Raw genomic sequence first — 20985 nt, forward strand, 5'->3', positions numbered from 1 at the left:
TACTAGAAATTTTTATTCACACCAATTTTAAACTAGCATAATATTCAAAAGCAGAGACATTACTTTGCCAACAAAGGTTCGTCTAGTCAAGGCTATGGTTTTTCCAGGGGTCATGTATGGATGTGAGAGTTGGACTGTGAAGAAAGCTGAGCGCTGAAGAATTGATGCTTTTTTTTTTTTAACATAGTTTTTTTTTTTTTTGTCTTTTTTAAATTTTATTTTATTTTTAAACTTTACATAATTGTATTAGTTTTGCCAAATATCAAAATGAATCTGCCACAGGTATACATGTGTTCCCCATCCTGAGCCCTCCTCCCTCCTCCCTCCCCATACCATTCCTCTGGGTCGTCCCAGTGCACTAGCACCAAGCATCCAGTATCGTGCTGTGGTGTTGGAGAAGACTCTTCAGAGTTCCTTGGACTGCAAGGAGATCCACCCAGTCCATTATAAAGGAAATCAGTCTTGGGTGTTCTTTGGAAGGAATGATGCTAAAGCTGAAACTCCAGTACTTTGGCCACCTCATGCGAAGAGTAGACTCATTGGAAAAGACTCTGATGCTGGGAGGGATTGGGGGCAGGAGGAGAAGGGGATGACAGAGGATGAGATGGCTGGATGGCATCACCGACTTGATGGATGTGAGTTTGAGTGAACTCTGGGAGTTGGTGATGGACAGAGAGGCCTGGCGTGCTGCAATTCATGGGGTCGCAAAGAGTCGGACACAACTGAGCGACTGAACTGAACTGAACCAGAAAATAGAAGTCACTTTGCTCTTCTTCATGGTCATACATGTTCAGTTGTGTTCGACTCTTTTCAACTCTTTGGAATATAGCCCGCCAGGCTCCTCTGCCAATGGGATTTTTCAGGCAGGAATACTGGAGTGGGTTGGCATTTCCTCCTCCAGGGGGTCTTCCAGACACAGGGGTCAAACCCGCATCTCCTGTGTCTCTTATGTTGCAGGCAGATTCTTTACTGCCGAGCCTTCAGGGAACCCAGAAGTCTCTTTAGACTGTCAATAATTGATTGTTTCTGCATGTTAATTAATCTCTATGGTCTTCATCTTCCTCATCTATAAAAATCTGTTGGACTATGACCTCTGAGGTTGTGTAAGTTCTAATATCTATGGTTTTAAAGTATACCAGATTACCTGTAGAAATTTTAATTTAACATTTAAAATTAAATCAAGAGCAATGACTCAACTTTACCCCTCTGAGGTTTACCTAGGACTGATATTATATGTACTTGAACAGTCATTTTAGTAATCCAAATGTGGAAGGATTTCTTTACTGTAGGACATCTAAATAATCATTGCCTCAGATGCCCCATTCTTGGGGTGGAGGAGGCATTGGGAGGACCACCCAGTTACTGGCCCACAGGTACCACCACAGACCCTGCACACCAGCTTCCCTAACAAGAGGTAGCGGCCCTGGTGGTGACAGAGGCGCCCTGAAGGACATGCTTGCTCTTTTTCTTCATATGGTTGCCATCCCTCATGCTGGCAGATGCTTCACCTGAATCGTGGTCTTGCTACAGCTTTTGTTTGTTTGTTTTCTGGCTGTCCTGGGTTTTCATTGCTGCAGGCGGGCTTTCTTTAGTTGTGGCGAGCAGAGGCTATTCTCTAGTTGTGCTGCACAGGCTTCTCATTGCAGTGGCTTCTCTTGTTTTGAAGCATGGGCCCTAGAGCACTTGGGTTTCAGTAGTCAAGGCTCACGGGTTTAGTTGTCCCACGGCATGTGGGATCTTCCCGAAGTGAAGTGAAAGCCGCTCAGTCGCATCCAACTCTGCGACCCCATGGACTATACAGTCTTTGGAATTCTCCAGGCCACAATACTGGAGTGGGTAGCCTTTCCTTTCTCCAGTGGATCTTCCCAACCCAGAGATTGAACCCAGGTCTCCCACATTAGGTGGATTCTCTACCAGCTGAACCACAAGGGAAGCCCAAGAATACTGGAGTGGGTAGCCTATCCCTTCTCTAGCAGATCTTCCTGAACAGGGATCAAACCCGTGTCTACTGCATTGGAAGGCAGATTCTTAACTGTGATTGCTTTTGATGAATTTTATCTGTGGATCATAGTACACATGGATTCTTAACACTTCAATAGTTCAATGAAGCCCTTTACAACCTAGTTTCTATATTCATGATACTACAGGGTTTACAGTATCAGTAATTCACATAGCCAGGAATCGTTCCAAAGTTAAAAGTAAATGATTTCATTTCAGATATCAGTTTAAACTAAACTAAAAAAAAAAAAAAGTGACTTGACTCCTGTATTTGGGATTACATGGCCATTTCCTTAAGTGTCCATCTCCTAAAGTTCTTTGTGTGGCCTTTCTTGTAGTAATTATCTCCTTTGTTTCTAGGTGAATGAAATTTACCATGATGAGTCCCTGGGAGTGCATATAAATGTAGTCCTGGTGCGCATGATAATGCTGGGTTATGCAAAGGTAAAATGTCTTCCTATATGTGAACTGTGAACATCAAAGAGTGGGTTAGCAAACAGATTAGTCTACTGAAGCTATAGTAGATATGTCTCACGTAGACCCCAGTTGCTCTGAATTGAGAAGAGAAAACTGCCCCAATGAATGGAGATCTCTAACTTAGAGTAGATAATGAATCATTTTTGTGCTGGTGTCATTTGATGTGTTTACCTCTGTCTAATGGAGTTGGAGATAATTATCCTGATTTTAGGTATGACAATATAATGAAAAAAGAGGATTCCCTTAATAGTGAAGGACAGGGAAGCCTGCTGTACTTCAGTTTGTTGGGGTCACAAAGAGTCAGACACAACTTTTCAACTGAACAACCACCACCAGCATTAAATTTATAATTGACTTTTTAATCCAAAACATGTATGTTGAGTGCCTGCTCTGTGTCAGATGCTTTCTAGGTGCTTCAACTATATCTGTGTGTGTGTCAAGCTGTGAAAGTCACTCAGTCGTGTCCAACTCTTTGTGACCCCATGGACTATACAGTCCATGGAATTCTCCAGGCCAGAAAAGTGGAGTGGGTAGCCGTTCCCTTCTCCAGGGGATCTTCCCAAGCCAAGTATTGAAGCCAGGTGTCCTACATTACAGGCGGATTAACAAAATAAGACAGATCCTTACTCTCTCATAATTTCTTAAAAGGAATGTTTCATATCTTTCCAATTAATAAAAGCGAAGCATACAGTGAATTTTTTTTAAAGGGCATTAATCTTATAATCTTGAAAACAAAGTGTTGGGTCAGTACAGACAATAGGCATTTTTATGTAGTGTAACTTTAGCTGGCTTTAAAATGGCACTAGTTGGCTCCCTGTCCTTGGAAATCATGGAGTGGACGAAATAGTCTCTCCCTTTGAGGAGAAAGCATAGGGGAAGTGACTAACTTGGCAGTTTTCTTAATGTTTAAAATTAAATGTCCCCCTCCCACAGTTAATCCTCCTGATTATGGAATACTAATGAAATATGCATTTAGCAAGAACAGGGGGGAAAGTCCATGTGTTTGCATTTTTTATATACAAAAACTTACCATTTCTGGTAAAAGGGCATCATTGATCTTTAGTTTTCCCCCCAAACCTGACTTAATGAAGACAGTGTCTCTAGCACTCAAGGCAAGTCAACTCCAGCTAGAGATGTCAAAAGCCTTCAGTTGGTTGGTAAATCATTTCTTTGGAGAAGTATGTGATCAACATAAAACAAACCAAACTTTTTTATTAAGAATGTAAACAATGATAAAACCATCTGCTGAAATGTAACAAAACTCTCAGCCAGTCAGCCAAGTAAGAACTAATTTGAGGTTCCAAATTCAGTTTCTCGTTCCATCAGAACTACTCAGGGAAGTGTGGCTCCTGGGTTCTTCAAGGATGGGGCTTTTTGCTCTGAACTTTTATCTCCTGATGATAATGTGATAGTAACTGCATTTCCCAATGGCTCAAGTGGTAAAGAATCCACCTGCAATGCAGGAGATGCAGGAGACATGGGCTTAACTCTAGGTCGGGAAGATGCCCTAGAGAAGGAAATGGCAATCCACTCCAGTATTCTTGTCTGGAGAATCTCATGGACAGAGGAGCCTGCTGGGCTACAGTCCATAGGGTCGCAAAAAGTTGGACATGGCTGAGCACACATGCACAGGGTTCCCAAGAATGTCACTACATTTCTTGGAACAGCAGGATATGAGTGCCCCCTCTCTTCATTGCTGTGAGGTTAAAATAAAGAGTAGTTATTTTTTTCAGTGTGAAGTTTATATAATTTGACTGCTCCTCAAATTATATAAACCAGCTTTGATTAATTTTGAAGCAAAAAAAAAAAAAAAAGAAACTGAAGATCTTTGGCTTTAACGTTTCTAGAGAAAAAGTTCCAAATATTTCCATCTATCTTCTGTTACTGTTCTTAATATTTATTGAGATTTTTTACGCAGTTGATTAATACTGAGTTGCTTCACAGTAGCAAAATAATTCATCATCACGTATTTCAGTTAATGGTGTCAGCCACCTTTCACACAGATAATGTTGATCGTCATAAAGGTATCCCTTAGGTGCATTTAGAATTTCCAAATGAGATTAGTTATCTAAACAAGCCCCCAATAGTATTATTGTACATTATTTAATTACTGTAATCTCAAATGTTAATTTCAGAGAAAGTTATTCAATGAAGCCTTTGGGAAAATATTAATATTATGTATGTCTTTAACATATTGTTTTCTCCTAGTCCATCAGCCTCATAGAAAGGGGAAATCCATCCAGGAGCCTGGAAAATGTGTGTCGCTGGGCTTGCCAACAACAAAAGTCTGATCCCAATCACTCTGAACACCATGATCACGCAATTTTCTTAACCAGGCAAGACTTTGGACCTGCTGGAATGCAAGGTATTTCCATTACTATGTAGCAGAAAAACTTAAGGGCATGACTTTTCAAGAGTATAACTGAATCACTTTGCTGTACATTTGAAACTAACACAGCAGTATATATCAACTATTCTACAACATAAAATAAAAGTTTTTTAAATCTTAAAAAAAAAAGACCAATCCTGAATCAGGGAGTCTGTTCACATGTTCACATCTCCACCATCACTTTCATCTTTGCCTCAGCCACGCATGCATTTGCTTTCTGTTGCTTCCAGTGACTTCTGTGGAATTCACAATGTTAAATGCCACCTAAATGCCATGACATATTATGCTCTCCTTTACAATAATAGGTGTACATTTGGGGTACAGAGGGGCTGCTATAAAATGCAGTGCAATTTCCACTGAGTACTTGGAAGGGGAAAGGAGGTGCTATGGGAAACGTCTGTTGCCGAAGAACTTTCTCCCCAAGTCAGCTTACATCTATCTATCTATCTAATAAACTCTGATGTAGACTTCAAAAAAAAAAAAAAAAGTTAGACTGACCACTTTCTTTTCAACGTGGATGGAATCTCTGGCTCCCTTCATCAGTACCATGATTTGAAGGAACATTCACCACAGCAGAAAGGTAGGGCTTAGTTGGTGGGCAGAGCAGAATGGTAACCCCAGGCAGTTCCTTCCCCTAGGAGAGGAGAAAATTGCAGACCCAGTGAATCCTTTCAGAGCCCGTTACCTGTGGCTTTCCCAAGAGAATGTGGCATGATGCTAGCAGCGAAATAATACTGCCTCTGTTTCCTGAAAAGCTTTTTTCTTTTTCCCTCGGCAAAGGTCCAGTAGTAATTCTTAATGGGTTTTCTCATAAAATGAAAATAAAAGTAATTGTTATTCTCTACAGGATATGCTCCAGTCACAGGCATGTGTCACCCAGTGAGAAGCTGTACCCTGAATCACGAGGATGGTTTTTCATCTGCCTTTGTAGTAGCACATGAAACTGGCCATGTGTAAGTCACTGTTGACAGCTATAGAGTGGGGGAAAAAACAAGGTCTTTTCTTTCTGCCTCTCTCAGTATTGTTCATACTTTGGGCAGAGCACATGCCAGCGTGCAACTCTCACCCTCTTGCCAAGTTTGAGGAGCTGAAAAGAGTGAAGAGGTCATGCACTGAAACCAAATGAGTGACTGGCTTGCAGAGACACTCGTGAGCTTTTCGTAGCTAAAGAACAAGAAAGGCATTTCTGCCAGATTGCTCCCCGTTTCACAGTGTCTGTGACTCCTCCACAAAAGCCTTGTTAGCTTAAAAAAATACCTATTTCCCTGTACATTTCAAAACAGAAATTATGCCAAAGCCGTGGTCCGTATGTTGATTCTTACCAGTGAGGTCTTGCTCTGTGTTCTAGGTTGGGGATGGAACACGATGGACAGGGCAACAGGTGCGGTGATGAGACGGCTATGGGAAGTGTTATGGCTCCCTTGGTGCAAGCCGCGTTTCATCGTTACCACTGGTCCCGGTGTAGCGGCCAAGAACTGAAAAGATACATACAGTATGTCTCCTTCTTTGTGTTGTGAGAACGTTACAGTAGAAATACAGACGTGAAACTGTCTCTTAACACATTGATCATAACCAAACTCCCAGTGAATGAAAACTCTTGTTCATGATAAACATTTTCTTGTGACTTAGCTTTTGGCACAGTAATTCCATAATGTGATTATAATATTTGAAGCCGTAAGCCTAGCCTTGAAGTGAATTTTTAAATGTGATTTCCTTTCAGTAAATTCTCTGTGGGATCTTTGACTAATGGTAAAAGTTGATTTGAGAATGAAGAGAGGGTGGTCACACAATGCCTGCATAGGGTATACCACCTGTACCCCATAGGGTGGATGTCAGAATCTGCCTTGCCACACCATGGGGGTTCAGCTAGGGACATGAACAAGGTCGTTACAGTTCTACTGTGTTTTTGAGTATGTTTGGCTTATTTTCCTGGGAAGAATAAAGATGAATGGTCTTTTTCTAAATGGAGCTGAAACCAAAATCCTTAAAAGATATGCTTTCATGAACTTGCTTTATGATCTGATGAAATTCCAGAGTATGTAACCTAAGAATACTTTCTCACTGAGACATGATAAAAAAAAAAATGAACATTTAGCTGTATGCACCATTTTCCTTCCTCCAGTTCCTATGACTGTCTCCTTGATGACCCATTTGAACATGACTGGCCCAAACTCCCAGAACTTCCTGGAATCAATTATTCTATGGATGAGCAGTGTCGTTTTGACTTTGGAGTTGGTTATAAAATGTGCACTGCGGTACGTTACAGTCAATTTAGATTTTTGCATCTTAAAATCTATTTGTGTAGCTCCTGTTTGGTGACCTTTACAGATTCACTGGTGCAAGAATATGAACCAATGATTTGTGTTTGCTATGTCTCTACATGCTATGGCTAAGTGCTTTAAATATACTGTCTTATTTAATCCTTGTGACAGGCTAGAAGGAAGTTGGTACACTTTTATTTTACAGATGAAAAAGCCAAGACTTACAGAGGTTATGCAACTTGCTTAAGTCACACATCTGGTAAATAGGGCTTTTTATATGTTAGAGGAAGCTTTACGTGTTAGAGCAAGAAAAAATGTATTTCATTGAAAGAAGTTGATCTGCTGTTGAAATTCTGCCTTTGCAGATGCTATTTGGTTTGCCTGTAAGATATACAGTCAGTTCCTGTTTTCCTGTGTTAATGTTTTAACCTGAGAATTCTAAAGCTCTGGCTTCATATTGTAAAAAATTAAAATTTCTGCATTAAGTAATAGGAATTAGAACAAAAAACCCAGATTGAAAATGAGTACTAATTTTAAAAGAAAGCTATGACGGAGTTTCCCTGGTGGCTCAGTGCTAAAGAATCTGTCTGCCAATGCAAGAGACATGCATTCCATCCCTGGTCCCGGAAAACCCCACATGCCTTGGAGCAACTAAGCCCATGCGTCACATCTATTAAGCCTCTGCTGTAGAGCCGGGGAGCCACAACTACTGAAGCCTGTGCACCTTAGACCCCTCGCCCTACAGCAAGAGCAGCCACCGTGATGAGAAGCCTGTGCTCACAACTAGAGAAAAGCCAGTGCAGCAATGAAGATCCAGCACAGCCATAAATAAATAACACTAAAGAAAAGAAAGAAAGCTATGATGATAAGACTGTATGTGGATAATTAATGGTATGTGTGTGTCTGCTCAGTCATGTCTTTGCTTTGAGGCTTCATGGACTGTAACCTGCCAAGCTCCTCTGTCTGAGGAATTTTCCAGTCCGGAGTACTAGAGTGAGTTGCTGCTTCCTACTCCAGGGGATCTTCCCTACCCAGGGATCAAACCCGCATCTCTTGCCATCTCCTGCATTGCGGGTGGATTCTTTACCACTGTGCCACCTAGGAAGCCTAATTAATGGCATAGGGAATGAATATATGGATAAACTGGCATTTGATATACAGGTTTATTTTTTATATCTAAAAATGATAAGAAATGTACTGTTATGAAGAGAGTAGATGAGGAAACAGTACATACAAATATGTGTGCTTAAATATACACTTGGATATTATAATATAGTGATTTAGGAAAATAAAAACACATTCTTAAGATGAGAAAACTAAGATTCTGATCTGGCTCTATTACTGTTTGGTTTGTATCCATAACTATATAACCCATATTTCTCAGCCATGGTATGAAGATCAAATATATACAAGTACTTTATAAACTACATGAATGTATTGTGACATTTTGTTACACTTGGAATACAGTATCTTACATGGAAAGTTTGACAGATAATTTCTGCATTTAGTGAGCTCATGATGAGCATTTTTATTTTTTATGTCTAACTGGTTCATACATACAGGGATAAAGATAAGCCATTTTGATGGCTTGAGAGCTGCAAAACTGCTATGACATTTTCATATTTACAATGTTTGTAATAATTACTCACTCTTTAAAAATCTGAAAACCATAAAATAGAAATGGCATGCAGAATCTGGAGAACCAGACAAATCATTGTTCATCAGTGTTCTTTTAGAAGAGCAGAATAAAAGTATTCTTTACTTGGAATTCTTAGGCATGTTTGTTTTCTTAACACGCTACAACTTTGACCATTAACTTGAAATTAAAATATCCAAGAAACATGACATGAAGAAACTGTATAGCCGGTATTATCAGTACAAGTCATTCCATCTCTACGTCACTGAGAGTTTGGTTTTTCTCTCTTTCAGTTCCGAACGTTTGATCCATGTAAACAGCTTTGGTGTAGCCATCCTGATAATCCCTACTTTTGTAAGACTAAAAAAGGGCCCCCACTTGATGGAACCGAATGTGCTGCTGGGAAAGTGAGTATAATCTGTTTATACAGTAGAGATATGTTGCATAAGAATCATCTTTAAAATGGCATGTATCGTCATCTTTAAGAAAACTATAGGATGTGAAGTTTCACTGTGATAATGCACGAACATAATGTATTAGTTTCCTAGAGGTGCTCTAGCAATTACTAACAAATTACCAGAGAGTGGTTTAAAACAACAATTATTCTCTCAGTTCTGGAGGCCAGAAGAACAAAATTGGTTTCACTGAGCTGAAATCAGTGTGTGGGCAGAATGGCCCTCCCCGCAGAGGCTTTCGTGGACAACCTGTTCTTGGCTCTTCCAGCTTCTGGCTGGCGGGGTTCCTTGACTTGTGGCTGTGCCACTCTCATCTCTGCCTTTGTGCCCACACTGCCCCCTTCTCCTCTGCATGTCTTTTTCCCTCTGCCCCTTTCTTATAAGGATACATGTGATGGCATTTAGGGTTCACCTGAATAATCCAGGGTAATCTCCCCATCTAAAAATTCTTATGTAATTACATGAGCAAAGGCTGTTTTCCAAATAAGGTAGCATTTACATATTTTAAGGATTAAGACTTGGCATCTTTGGGACCACTGTTCAGCCCCCGACTGATAGAATAGGAAGCGGCTGCTCAGCAGAGTCTCTGGGCTCTAATGGGATTTGATTTACTTGCTGGCATCACACTTCTTGTGAAAGTTGTCCAGAAATAAAGTCATGTGAACTTAGACGATTTGGCCTTGCTCCTTGGGGAAAGATGCCCAGAAGTTTTCAATCTCAAGTTGTGTAGTAAGGATTCAATGCTCAGAAACTGGCCCAGTGCCAAGCTTCACTACTCATGAGGGGAAAGATCACGAAACCCCAGACAAAGGCATGTTGAGAACTCATGCTGAAGGGCTTTGACTAGTTTGGAAATAAGATATTGTAGATAGGACCAAAACCTGGCAAAGAAGATTTATATAGTTTTTAGTTCTTTTAAAGCCCTTTAAAGCTCCGTTTCAAATGTGTATAAACTGTACTTGCTATCAGAATTACATACATAATAGTAATAATAAAATCTGTCATTATTCATGTTTAAACTGTTAGGAATTATGTTAAACTCATAACATACAGCATGTTGCTTTTGGAAAATTTGGTATTATAGCTTAATGACTGAAAAAACAAAAGTAACAATAAGTTGATTCGTTTTCGCTTTATGCAAAAGATATCCTCTAAACCAAATCTGGACATCCAATTTCCCTAAATATATTTGTGTTATGTTTAAATTTCCTAAAGTTGAGTTTTAAGAAGCACTTTTATTGTGTGTAGAATAAAAACATGAATCAAAATGTTAGAAAGGAAAAGAGCTAATGCTTTTTGAGCATCTGCTGTGTGTTGGGTACTATAAGCTCTATGTCTCTACAGTATCTGTGTTTTAGTATTCCCCACTTAGTTCTTCTGGTCAGAGGGTCTTACACTATCCATGGTCCTTTCTGGGCCCCAATTTCCTCATCTGAAAGGTAAAGATAATATATCTGACCTATCTTATTTCTTAGAATCATTATGAAAACTATATATGTTTTAGATATGTTATATTAATTGTTTTTGAAGTTAAGGCATATAATTTCCTGTCATTATTTAAAGGGGAGGATATTGCCCTTAAAAAATTCCAATAATATGGATAACAAGGGATGAAGGGTAGACTAGCACCGACTGGGCAAATTAAGTGCTCCGATCTCCTTATTGATTATGATGTTTGATACTCACTGATAAATGGGTCATTTAAAAACTTGTCTGAATTAATGTTATTTTTTATTTTAATTTTATACTTAAAATGCAAGTCTAAATTACCCAGTATGTATAGGTCACCATATTGTTATAATTACTTTGGGATGATTTAAGTGTTTTTTCACCAGAAAAAGAAGTAAAAGAGAAAGGAAGTCTTTCACTTGGTGGTCCTTGTATAACAACTTCAATTTGAGCATGTGCACAGTTTCATAATTGTTTTTGTCATTTTCCTAAGTGGTGCTATAAAGGCCATTGCATGTGGAAGAATGCTAATCAGCAAAAACAAGATGGCAACTGGGGATCCTGGACCAAATTTGGCTCCTGTTCCCGGACATGTGGAACTGGTGTCCGGTTCAGAACACGCCAGTGCAATAATCCAACGTGAGTGTAACTCCTGTCATGCACATCACTTGGGGACAGACCAGAAAATGCCTCAATATTATGCCATTAATGTTCAGTTTCACAAAGTACATGTAAAACACAGACCGTGAAAACTAAGTGTGTAAGGGTCTATTTTGGGTAAATCCCCACTAATCCATCTAGTGAAGAGTAGTCCGTGATTAAGGTTAGAGATTGTTAAAGAAATTGCTGTGTAGGAGGCTCTGGAACTGAGCAGGGAAAGCAGATCACTGTGTCCTTAGGACTGGGCACCGAGGCTGTGAGACCTGCTCTGGGAAGCACAGGCCTATTGGCAGAAGCAGCACTAACCACAGAGGCTCCCTCACTTCAGAGTCAGGAGAGGAGTACTTCAGAGCCGAGCCACAAAGACGGTAAAAGAAAGACCAACGAACTGTTGGGGGGAAAGTTATCCATTTGTCCTCCCAGAGAACATTTTTGGAATCCCTGTTGTGTGCTTAGTAAATCTTATTTTCTGCAGGGAAAAAAAAAATGAACTATCAGGGTTATTAGGACAGTCTTCCTTGGGAAGGGTTTAACATTTGGGACCCGTTTTTTTTGTCTGGCAGCAGGATGGCTCTGAGCACATCTTTGTACAAAGACTGAGGGATCTGTTTCACAGGAAGAGATGATGGCAGTATTCACAGAAGCAACAAAAACAATAAAAATTATAGTAGTAAGAACAGCAAGGGCTCACCACATGCCACACTCTTTTTTAAGTGTTTTAAACACAGTAACTCATTTAATCCTTGCAATTTTTCTCTAAGGAAGATAGGATTATTGTTTGCATTGGATGTATTAAGAAACAGGCATAGAGCCATGATTAATGTTTCTTTGGGTTGCAAATACATGTTTTATGCATGATAAAAATATATAATTTTCCTGAGACCACATGCCTGTTTGTTGATTCTTTATATACTTTTTTGTGCGTTTAAAACATATCATTTGAAGGAATACACTGTTTTAAAATATACTGATTTGAGTTTGGGGCTTCCCTCCAGCAAACCCTAGCAGGGAGAGGACAGTGCTTTGGAAAAGGGATTGAAATTAGGAAGTATGAGTCCGTTCACGCGGCTGGCAGCTCAGAAGCTCTGGCTTTCTGCCCTCCAGCACTGTGCCTGCAAGCTTCAGCCACTGGACCAGAGCCAAAAGGCCTTTCTCAACGTTGTCTTTTCTTTAGGCCCATCAATGGTGGTCAGGATTGTCCTGGCGTTAATTTTGAGTACCAGCTTTGTAATACAGAAGAATGCCAAAAACACTTTGAGGACTTCAGAGCCCAGCAGTGCCAGCAGCGTAACTCCCACTTTGAATACCAGAATACCAAACACCATTGGTTGCCATATGAACATCCTGACTGTGAGTAGACACCCACGCTTCTCCTGCTGTGTGGACAGTTACTTAGAGCTTAAGCTTTGCCAACACACAATCCCTTGGACTTTCGATCCTCACTTGGCAATTTAGGAAACTTGGTGCTTATAGGGTGAGTCCTCCTGGGTTTCCAAGAATAAGGCTAATACACTCCTTTCTCTAGAGAGGTGAGAATTATGGAATAGTTCCTGGCAGGCAGTACAGCCACCATCACTATTGAAAAGACGAGTGGAAAGCAATGCCTGGGAGAGATGCTGAGTTTCCTCATGCAACTGAAATCGCTCTGCTGGGAAATGCCTCTGGAATATTGTGATTTTTCTTTTCTGAACAACTAGAGAAAATACAGCTATTTTACAATCAAGTCAGGAACAAGACAAAGAGCATTATTGAATAACAAAGGCACTTCATAACCCTTTACTTTTGTACCGTACATTAGTTATTAAGAAATACACTGGGAAATTTCCCTATCATGTTTCACTCCTTAGCTGTGAATTTTCAGTTAAATCTGTTCAGATGGGAACTTCTTGACATATGTCTTATTTGTGTGAATACACTGCTGAGTTCAGTTTAAATCTGTTTTAAAGGAAAGATGCACATGTGGAAGAATTCAGAATTGCAATGCATTATTTTGATTAATTTGAGGAAAGTGAGTCACATAAATTAGATTTAATTAATGAGATCCTACAAGAAGCAAAAATTGTACTAGGCCACTGGGTCAAACAAAAGAGAAACCTTTTCAGTGCTCTGCTGCTACTGCTGCTGCTGCTGCTAAGTCGCTTCAGTCGTGTCCGACTCTGCGTGATCCCATAGATGGCAGCCTACCAGGCTCCTGTGTCCCTGGGATTCTCCAGGCAAGAACACTGGAGTGGGTTGCCATTTCCTTCTCCAGTGCATGAAAGTGAAAAGTGAAAGTGAAGTCACTCAGTCGTGTCCAACTCCTAGCGACCCCATGGACTGCAGCCTACCAGGCTCCTCCGTCAGTGCTCTAAGTGTCACTAAAACTAAATTGATTTTGAATGAAATTTATTGAATAACCCTGGTTAAATCTAGGGTAGCCAGAGAGCCTGGGTTGTATGGGACCAGTCATACCAATTTATATTGTTAGGGGCTTTGCTAGTGGCTCAGATGGTAAAGAATCTGCCTGCTCTGCAGAAAACCCGGGTTCTACCTTTGGATCGGGAAGATCCCTGGAGAAGAGAATGGCAACCCATACCAGTATTCTTGCCTGGAGAATTCCATGGACAGAGAAGCCTGGCGGGCTACAGTCCATAGGGTCACAAAGAATCAGATATGACTGAGCAACTAACACTTTCACTTTCATCCCTTTCTATATCATTAATAGAGCTCCTTTTCACTATCTGAATTATCCCAGTTTAGATGACAAATCATAGGGTCACCCTGGCTAAAATAAGTATGCCAAGTATGCGTACCCCCCCACTCTTTATTTATACAATTTGTTTCCAGGAAGCCATGTTGAAACTGTATATTTTAAAAACAAACTATACTATTCAAATATACCATTTTGCATAAATAGTTGACTTAATAATCCTCCATCTTATACAGCCAAGAAAAGATGCCACCTTTACTGTCAATCCAAAGAGACTGGAGATGTTGCTTATATGAAACAGCTGGTGCACGATGGAACGCGCTGTTCCTACAAAGACCCGTACAGCATATGTGTGCGCGGAGAGTGTGTGGTGAGTTCAGGTTGCTTCCACCAAAGCTTCCTACAGTACTGTGTCATTCTCCTTTTCTTCTCATTCATCGGCATATTTTCAGAATTTTTTTTAACTCTTTCTTATGTGAGATCACATTACAGTGAGAGTCTATGAATAGTTCTGTAGCTCAACTAAATTTGGAAGAAATTGCACTTAATAAAATCAAACTTTGGTCACCAGAGAAAGTTTTTCAATATTTAATTTGTTTTTCTCATTTCCAGTCAAATGCATTTCAGGGGATTCCTGAGGCCTCAGGGCTGGGAATACAACTGGAACCATGCCTTTGCTTTGAGTATTTTATCCTAGCCATCCACTAGTACAATACCAAGTCTTTTTTTTTTTTTTAATTCAATGCAAGATGTGCTTTATCATCTTAAAAAACTTCTTTTTCTCCCTGTCTCACCTTCCAATTATTTCTAACTTTAAACACTTAATTCCACATCAGAACAAAAGCGCTGATGAAGATGAAAAGCTTTTTGTCCATTTAGTCTTTTTTTATGTCGTTTATTTCTTGTCCATGTTCACACGTTTAAATGATAAGGAATTATCTCATTAACTGAACATGTTGCTGCTGCTTGATTCCTTTTGACCTAGGTACAACTAAGGTGTTAATATAAAAGAATCTCAAATATGTGATGCCTCATAGTTGAACTAAAATTTCCCTGAAAGTAGAATCTGTGTTTTATTCATCCTTCACCTCCCACAGTATCTGGGAGTGCGATAAGTATATATGTGTCATCATTTTCTCTGCTCACTCTCATCTCAAACTTACAAGTGCAGAATCATCATTACCCAACAGCAATTCACATTAAAAATCCACCCCAGTTGGACTTCCGTGGTGACTCAATGGTACAGAATCTGCCTGCCAATGCAGGAGACACAGGTTCCATCCCTGGGTTGGGAAGATCCCCTGGAGAAGAAAATGGCAACCCATTCTAGTATTCTTGCCTGGGAAATCCCATGAACAGAGGGGCCTGGCAGACTTCAGTTCATGGGGTAGCAAAAGAGTTGGACATGACTTAACCACTAAAACAAACAAAGAAAGTAATTGTTTTCTGAACCCACTTCCCACAAATGGATGACTCCCTTGGCTTCGTTTGAATCCCTTTGCGTTCTTGAATTGCCTTCTGCACCCTCTGATCCTTCAAGTTACTTTGAAAATCTCCTCATTGGTGATGTTTTGTCTCACATCCCTTACCAACTTGTAAAGTTTGTACTAATGGAAAATTCTCTATTTTGATTTTCTTCTTTATAAATATAAAGGCAACCGGGGAAAAACACATCCACATCTTAATTTTTGTCTCCTCAGCATCAGCTACAATATCTGTGTTCAATAAATGTTTGATGATTGACTACATATGATAGGAGAAACACTTCATTAGGCTGAGGGAAATTTATCTTTTATAAGTACCCAGGGTGCAAGTCATTTGATTTCATAATAGTTCTTTAAAAGAGCAAGATATTAAAAATTAGAGTTAGAGAGGGAGTTTCGTGCCTGGCTGTGGGTTCATGACGGAACAAATGGTGTATCATGCTCCAGTATGTTGACCTTTACTTGCTTGGCACGTTAAAATGAGCTACATCTAATATCTTCTCTCCCCAGAAAGTGGGCTGTGATAAAGAAATCGGTTCTAACAAGGTTGAGGATAAGTGTGGTGTCTGTGGAGGAGATAATTCCCATTGTCGAACTGTAAAGGGGACATTTACCAGGACACCCAGGAAGCTTGGTAAGATGAAGTTCTCATGAATTCAGTATCCATAATTTGCCTTTTTTGAGGCTTCTTTTAGGAATGCACCATTTTCTCTATAAACACACACACAAAAAATTAGCTGCTAATTTATTTTCATCCAGATTACCTTTTAAGAAATTATTGAAATAACTTTGAGAATCCATACTCTATAGCATCCATGATGAAAACGTATCTACTAAATTTAGATAAGGAACAAAAGAAACCAATATCAATTATAGTAGTTCATTAAAATATGTGTTCTGTTTAATTTTATGTTTTTAATAAAATGTATTAAACCTAATTATTAGAATTAATGCTTATTTTGAATTTTCTGTTTGACGTAAACTACTGATCAGAAGTTAAAAATATTCAGAAACTTTTAATACAATTTTTAGTGTATTACAGTCACTTTGCTTCTTTTAAAAGTGAACAAGTTTATCCTATTTATAAAACTATAAATCTTGGGTTCATATTTCAGTTAATATTTATAATTTTATATTAAACAAGTTTGAAGGTACATACAACAAAAAATAACCTGAGGTATAATTGCTTACGGTGTGAATTTCTGTGCTTGTTACACAGTCAATGGCCTGGACTTAGGCATATGGTGAAGGTTCATTAGATGGAACCAAAGCAACAAATAATATGCAACATTATTCGTATTTTCATAATTATACATTGGAATTTTCACAAAAGATTTATATACAAACATGGATTACTGAATGATTTAAGTTTGGAACAATTATTATTCAGTTATTCAACAAACATTTATTGAACAAAAGTTTGTAAGAATTCAACATTTAAAGATTAATGTGAGGCTTCCCTTAAAAGCTTCTCTTACATCCAAGATATAGTCTCTTACAGAATAATAGAAAACAAGATAAAACAAAGACAAAGATTTGGTTCACATTGAACACATTGTCATTGCAGTAATTTTTCCTTTTAGAAAAATAAGAAACTATATATATTAAAAAAAAAAAAAACTAGTCTTTATCCAAATGGAATAATTCTCCTAGTTCTTTTTACTCCCATTATCCCCCAGTCACCCACCTCAAGCCATTTCCACACATATCAGCTTTGCTCTTTGATATATTTAGAACAGAAGTAGGTGATGTATTTAGGCAGAAGTAGGTGACTGTATTCTAATGTGTTTTCCTTAGGTATTCGCTACTCTAGTTACTGATACCTTTGCTGTTCCTCTGTGATAATTTACTATAGTTTGTACTTTGAAAATTGTAAAAAAGCAAATATTGCCATTTCTGGCTGATGGCATTATTTTAATAAAGCAAACAAAATTAGAATTATGTACATAAATTATATGCATTTAGTAGAGTAACATGATTTTCTCCATCTTAATGTGAAATAATTTACTATGCTTTATTGCAATTATGAATTGTTCATTTAGGTGTTAAATAATTAATTTTTCTTATTTCCAGAGTGAATAAATGTAAACAAAATGTTTTTTACCATTGTTATCCACTCTATATTATTTGTAATAAAAGGTAGTAATACTTTTTTTTTCAGATACCTCAAAAATTATGCTAAACCTCCAAATTAAGTTCAGAAGAAGAGAGGAAAGCTTTCAGACTGTTCCAAGATAATCTAACATCCATTTTTTTGCACTAATATTATCATCATAGTTATTCAATAGACTAATTAACCTTTTCCAACAGGGAAAAATTTAAGCAAGAGGTGCCATAAAGAACTCAAGTTGCTGGAAAATGAAATCTGCAAGTATTCGACTTCAAATCACCTATATCATTTCTCGTTCATGCTTAGTCTTACTTTCATTGACTATTAACAGTTTATTGGCATTAGCTAACTATTATGAATGCATTTTGACTTCAATATATATGATTATGAAACATATTTTATATGTTACCTAATAAAATTATACAAAGCTTATAGTATAGTCAATGAAACAGCAAGACTTGGATAAATGAACTCTCTACTAATTAAAGACGTTCTATTTAAGGGAAGACAAGAGGAGCCTTCACTTTACCCAAAGGAGCTCGTAGTGTTTCTCTTACTGAAACAAGGGAAGCTAAAAATGTATTGGGTAAGTTGTAGCAAACTGCAGAAAGATGGGCATCCATAAATGGCATCAAGCTGTTTTGCTACACTTGGTATCTTAACCACATTACTTCTAGCTTCTGATACTCAGGCAAACATGGTACGTTTCATGTACTGATTATCACCCAGGCTCAGGTGCTGAAAACCCTGACCCCAAAATGACCACTCCACTTAGTTAAGACACTAATAAATATTATTTAAAAAGTCAGGTAAATCTACCTATAGGTAATCATTGTCCATATAGAAATAACCAAAAAACAGATTTCTTTCTGACTCCACCAGCAATTTTGTATTTATAACTGGATTTCTGTCATTACTTATAATGTGTGAGTTATAGGTTTCATAATGTAATGAAGGTACAAGTTGCATAATCTTCCTATATTCATTTTTTATGGAAACGAGAAGAAACATTTTGGTTTCTCTATTTCCCCTGACTATTGTTGATTTATAGCTAGGACCTTAATTCTAAATGATCTTAAGATAATTTTTCAGTTCAGTTAAGACAACTTTTAGGAAGTGTGATAATACTAGGAAGGTTTATTATACAGGACAATAGGACCTTAAAACCTAAGACAACCTATTAAGCATTTTGGTTTGCGGTTTCTCAATTAGAAGATTGAACTTAGGGTCAGTGTAAAGGCACCATGACATAACTTGCAGATGTTTTCCAGCCAATCTACAAAATATATTTTACAACATTGCCATTTATAACTGTGTAAAGCCTTAAAAGTAGTTGCTAATCACGATATAAATGAAAACTACTCACTGGTTTTTCTTTTGTAATTTCTTTAAAATAGAGCAGGCTTTTAAATCTGAACCTATTTCATTAATTAGAAATAGATTAGAAATATTAGAAATAATTAGAAATAATAATTAGCTGTCTATATTTGCCACCTAGACTTTTAAAATAATATATAGACCAATAAAATATCTCAAGAAATTCGCCAACTAATCACACTATAAATGAGCCCCTATTCAAAAGGATGATTTAAACAACTAAAGTTGCATGGAGGGACACAGGAGAGTATAGTATTATATTTGCCTGAATTATTGTTGCCACAATTTGTAGGTCAATACAAAATAAGTGACTAGTGGGTTAGAAACAAGATTAATTTTTTATCAACTTAATAATTATAAAGAAAAATATGCCTCTGATCCTGTGCCAGATGTCATAAAACCTGCCAATGCTTTGAAGTTAATTTCTGAAACTGCTTTTTTCGGTTTATGGATGCCTTCTTCTGCATGCAGGAGCCGTAGGAACGTAATGCCTGACTAACCATGGTTGTTGCTTTTGTTTTCTTCTTTGCTTCCTCCAATATTTACTACACATGCAAAGGGTACCTTAAGATGTTTGATATACCCCCTGGTGCTAGACATGTGTTAATCCAAGAAGACGAGGCTTCTCCTCATGTTCTTGGTAAGTGTTTCTGTCCACTGGCTGTGCTTTAACATGCACTGAAATGTAGAAATGTCAAAGAAATGATACATAGATAGAGATACATGTGTATGTGTATCCATGTATACGCATATGTATCTATATCTGCGTACACGCATAGGTCTGCAAGGTTCAAAATTATGTATAAATTCATCATTACCTGGTTTTCCGTGGTCATTTCTCCCAACTATTCTTTCTTTATCATAAGAAATATTCACAACAAGAGTTTTAATTTCTGGTGAAACTTGGGTTGGTTCATTAGGACATGAAGGAAAAAATAATTTGGTAAGTGTGAATTTGTTATACATTTTTATTCTGTTATTGGGAGATGAGAAAAAATAAAATATTAATAAAATGCACTAAATTAAGGAATAATATCAGAAAAATTTGCCATATTTGTTGACAAATTAATTCTGATATTTTGGTTGATGCCATCCTGTATGCCTCTTCTTTTAGTGCGTTTTAAGTTCTTTGACTGAAAAGCAACCACATCCAGGTTGTGCTAGTCCAGTACAAATTTCCTGATATCTGTTATGTGTCCAGTTTGACTGGCACATGCAGATTCGTCTTCTGCATGCTTTCTGTTTATTATCTGCAAATTATCCTGTTTATAATTTCCAAAAGATTTTTTTCCTCCTTTCTACATTAGAAGATCATGTAGAAATGTCATTCTAGAGGGGTTTATATTTAAAGTGAATGCACAAATGTGAACATAGCTTTCACATATTCCTTGAGCCATTAAATCACTAAGAAGATTTCTGAAACTGACACATCTGTCAAACCTATGAAAATTTATAGTAAATTGCTTTTCTACATACATATAACTTCAAAATGTATTGTTTTTTGGTGTTTCATGGAATTTTTTCTTAGTATTTAAAATATATTTACTACTAGATTTCAAAACAGTCTCCACTGTCTAGCTGTAGTCCTTTATCCCATAATTGAAATTCCCTACTTTTTATTCTGGAATTCAGATTATTATCTTTGGAAAAATTAGTTTAAAATCTCAAGAGGAATAAATGTATTTAACTAAAATTACTCATGTTTTCTACACATTTTTAGTAATAGTAATAACTTTTGAAATTTAATTTTCTAATATCATTAAATGCCAATGTACCTCCAAACTTTAAAATGCCATTTGTTATTTTTAGTCATTAGAGAAAGCATTTTATTTAATACTATATAGTAAATCTGTAATATATTACAATTTTTGTCACCAGTAAAGAGCTTTTCGTGACCATTTAAGTAGGTAATGTGACCTTAGAATTTACAGTTGTCAGGACTAATTGCTTGTCGGCCTAAAAATTAGTTCAACTATTTTGAGTACCTCTAACATTTTGAC

The 20985-nt window shown here is 37.7% G+C and overlaps 1 protein-coding gene across 4 annotated transcripts in view; it reads left to right on the plus strand.

The window, feature by feature from the left end:
- The window catches only part of ADAMTS3 (ADAM metallopeptidase with thrombospondin type 1 motif 3), a 278667-nt gene that overhangs the window by 236336 nt on the left and 21346 nt on the right, over nucleotides 1–20985 (plus strand). For 3 of the 4 annotated variants that reach the window (XM_086407617.1, XM_086407616.1, XM_086407618.1), the window contains 11 exons: nucleotides 2359–2442; nucleotides 4684–4840; nucleotides 5712–5817; nucleotides 6213–6356; nucleotides 6987–7119; nucleotides 9055–9168; nucleotides 11159–11304; nucleotides 12500–12675; nucleotides 14251–14384; nucleotides 16009–16132; nucleotides 19545–19625. In XM_086407617.1, the coding sequence (XP_086263743.1) occupies nucleotides 2359–2442; nucleotides 4684–4840; nucleotides 5712–5817; nucleotides 6213–6356; nucleotides 6987–7119; nucleotides 9055–9168; nucleotides 11159–11304; nucleotides 12500–12675; nucleotides 14251–14384; nucleotides 16009–16132; nucleotides 19545–19625 (1399 nt within the window). Of the gene's footprint in view, nucleotides 1–2358; nucleotides 2443–4683; nucleotides 4841–5711; nucleotides 5818–6212; nucleotides 6357–6986; nucleotides 7120–7874; nucleotides 8017–9054; nucleotides 9169–11158; nucleotides 11305–12499; nucleotides 12676–14250; nucleotides 14385–16008; nucleotides 16133–19544; nucleotides 19626–20985 lie in introns of those variants that run through there. The other variant, XM_086407619.1, reaches the window with a different exon arrangement.

This window comes from Bos grunniens, chromosome 6, assembly GCF_055505025.1.
Source record: "Bos grunniens cultivar Pamir isolate PY7600 chromosome 6, Bosgru_T2T1.0, whole genome shotgun sequence".
Taxonomy (NCBI): Eukaryota; Metazoa; Chordata; class Mammalia; order Artiodactyla; family Bovidae; genus Bos; species Bos grunniens.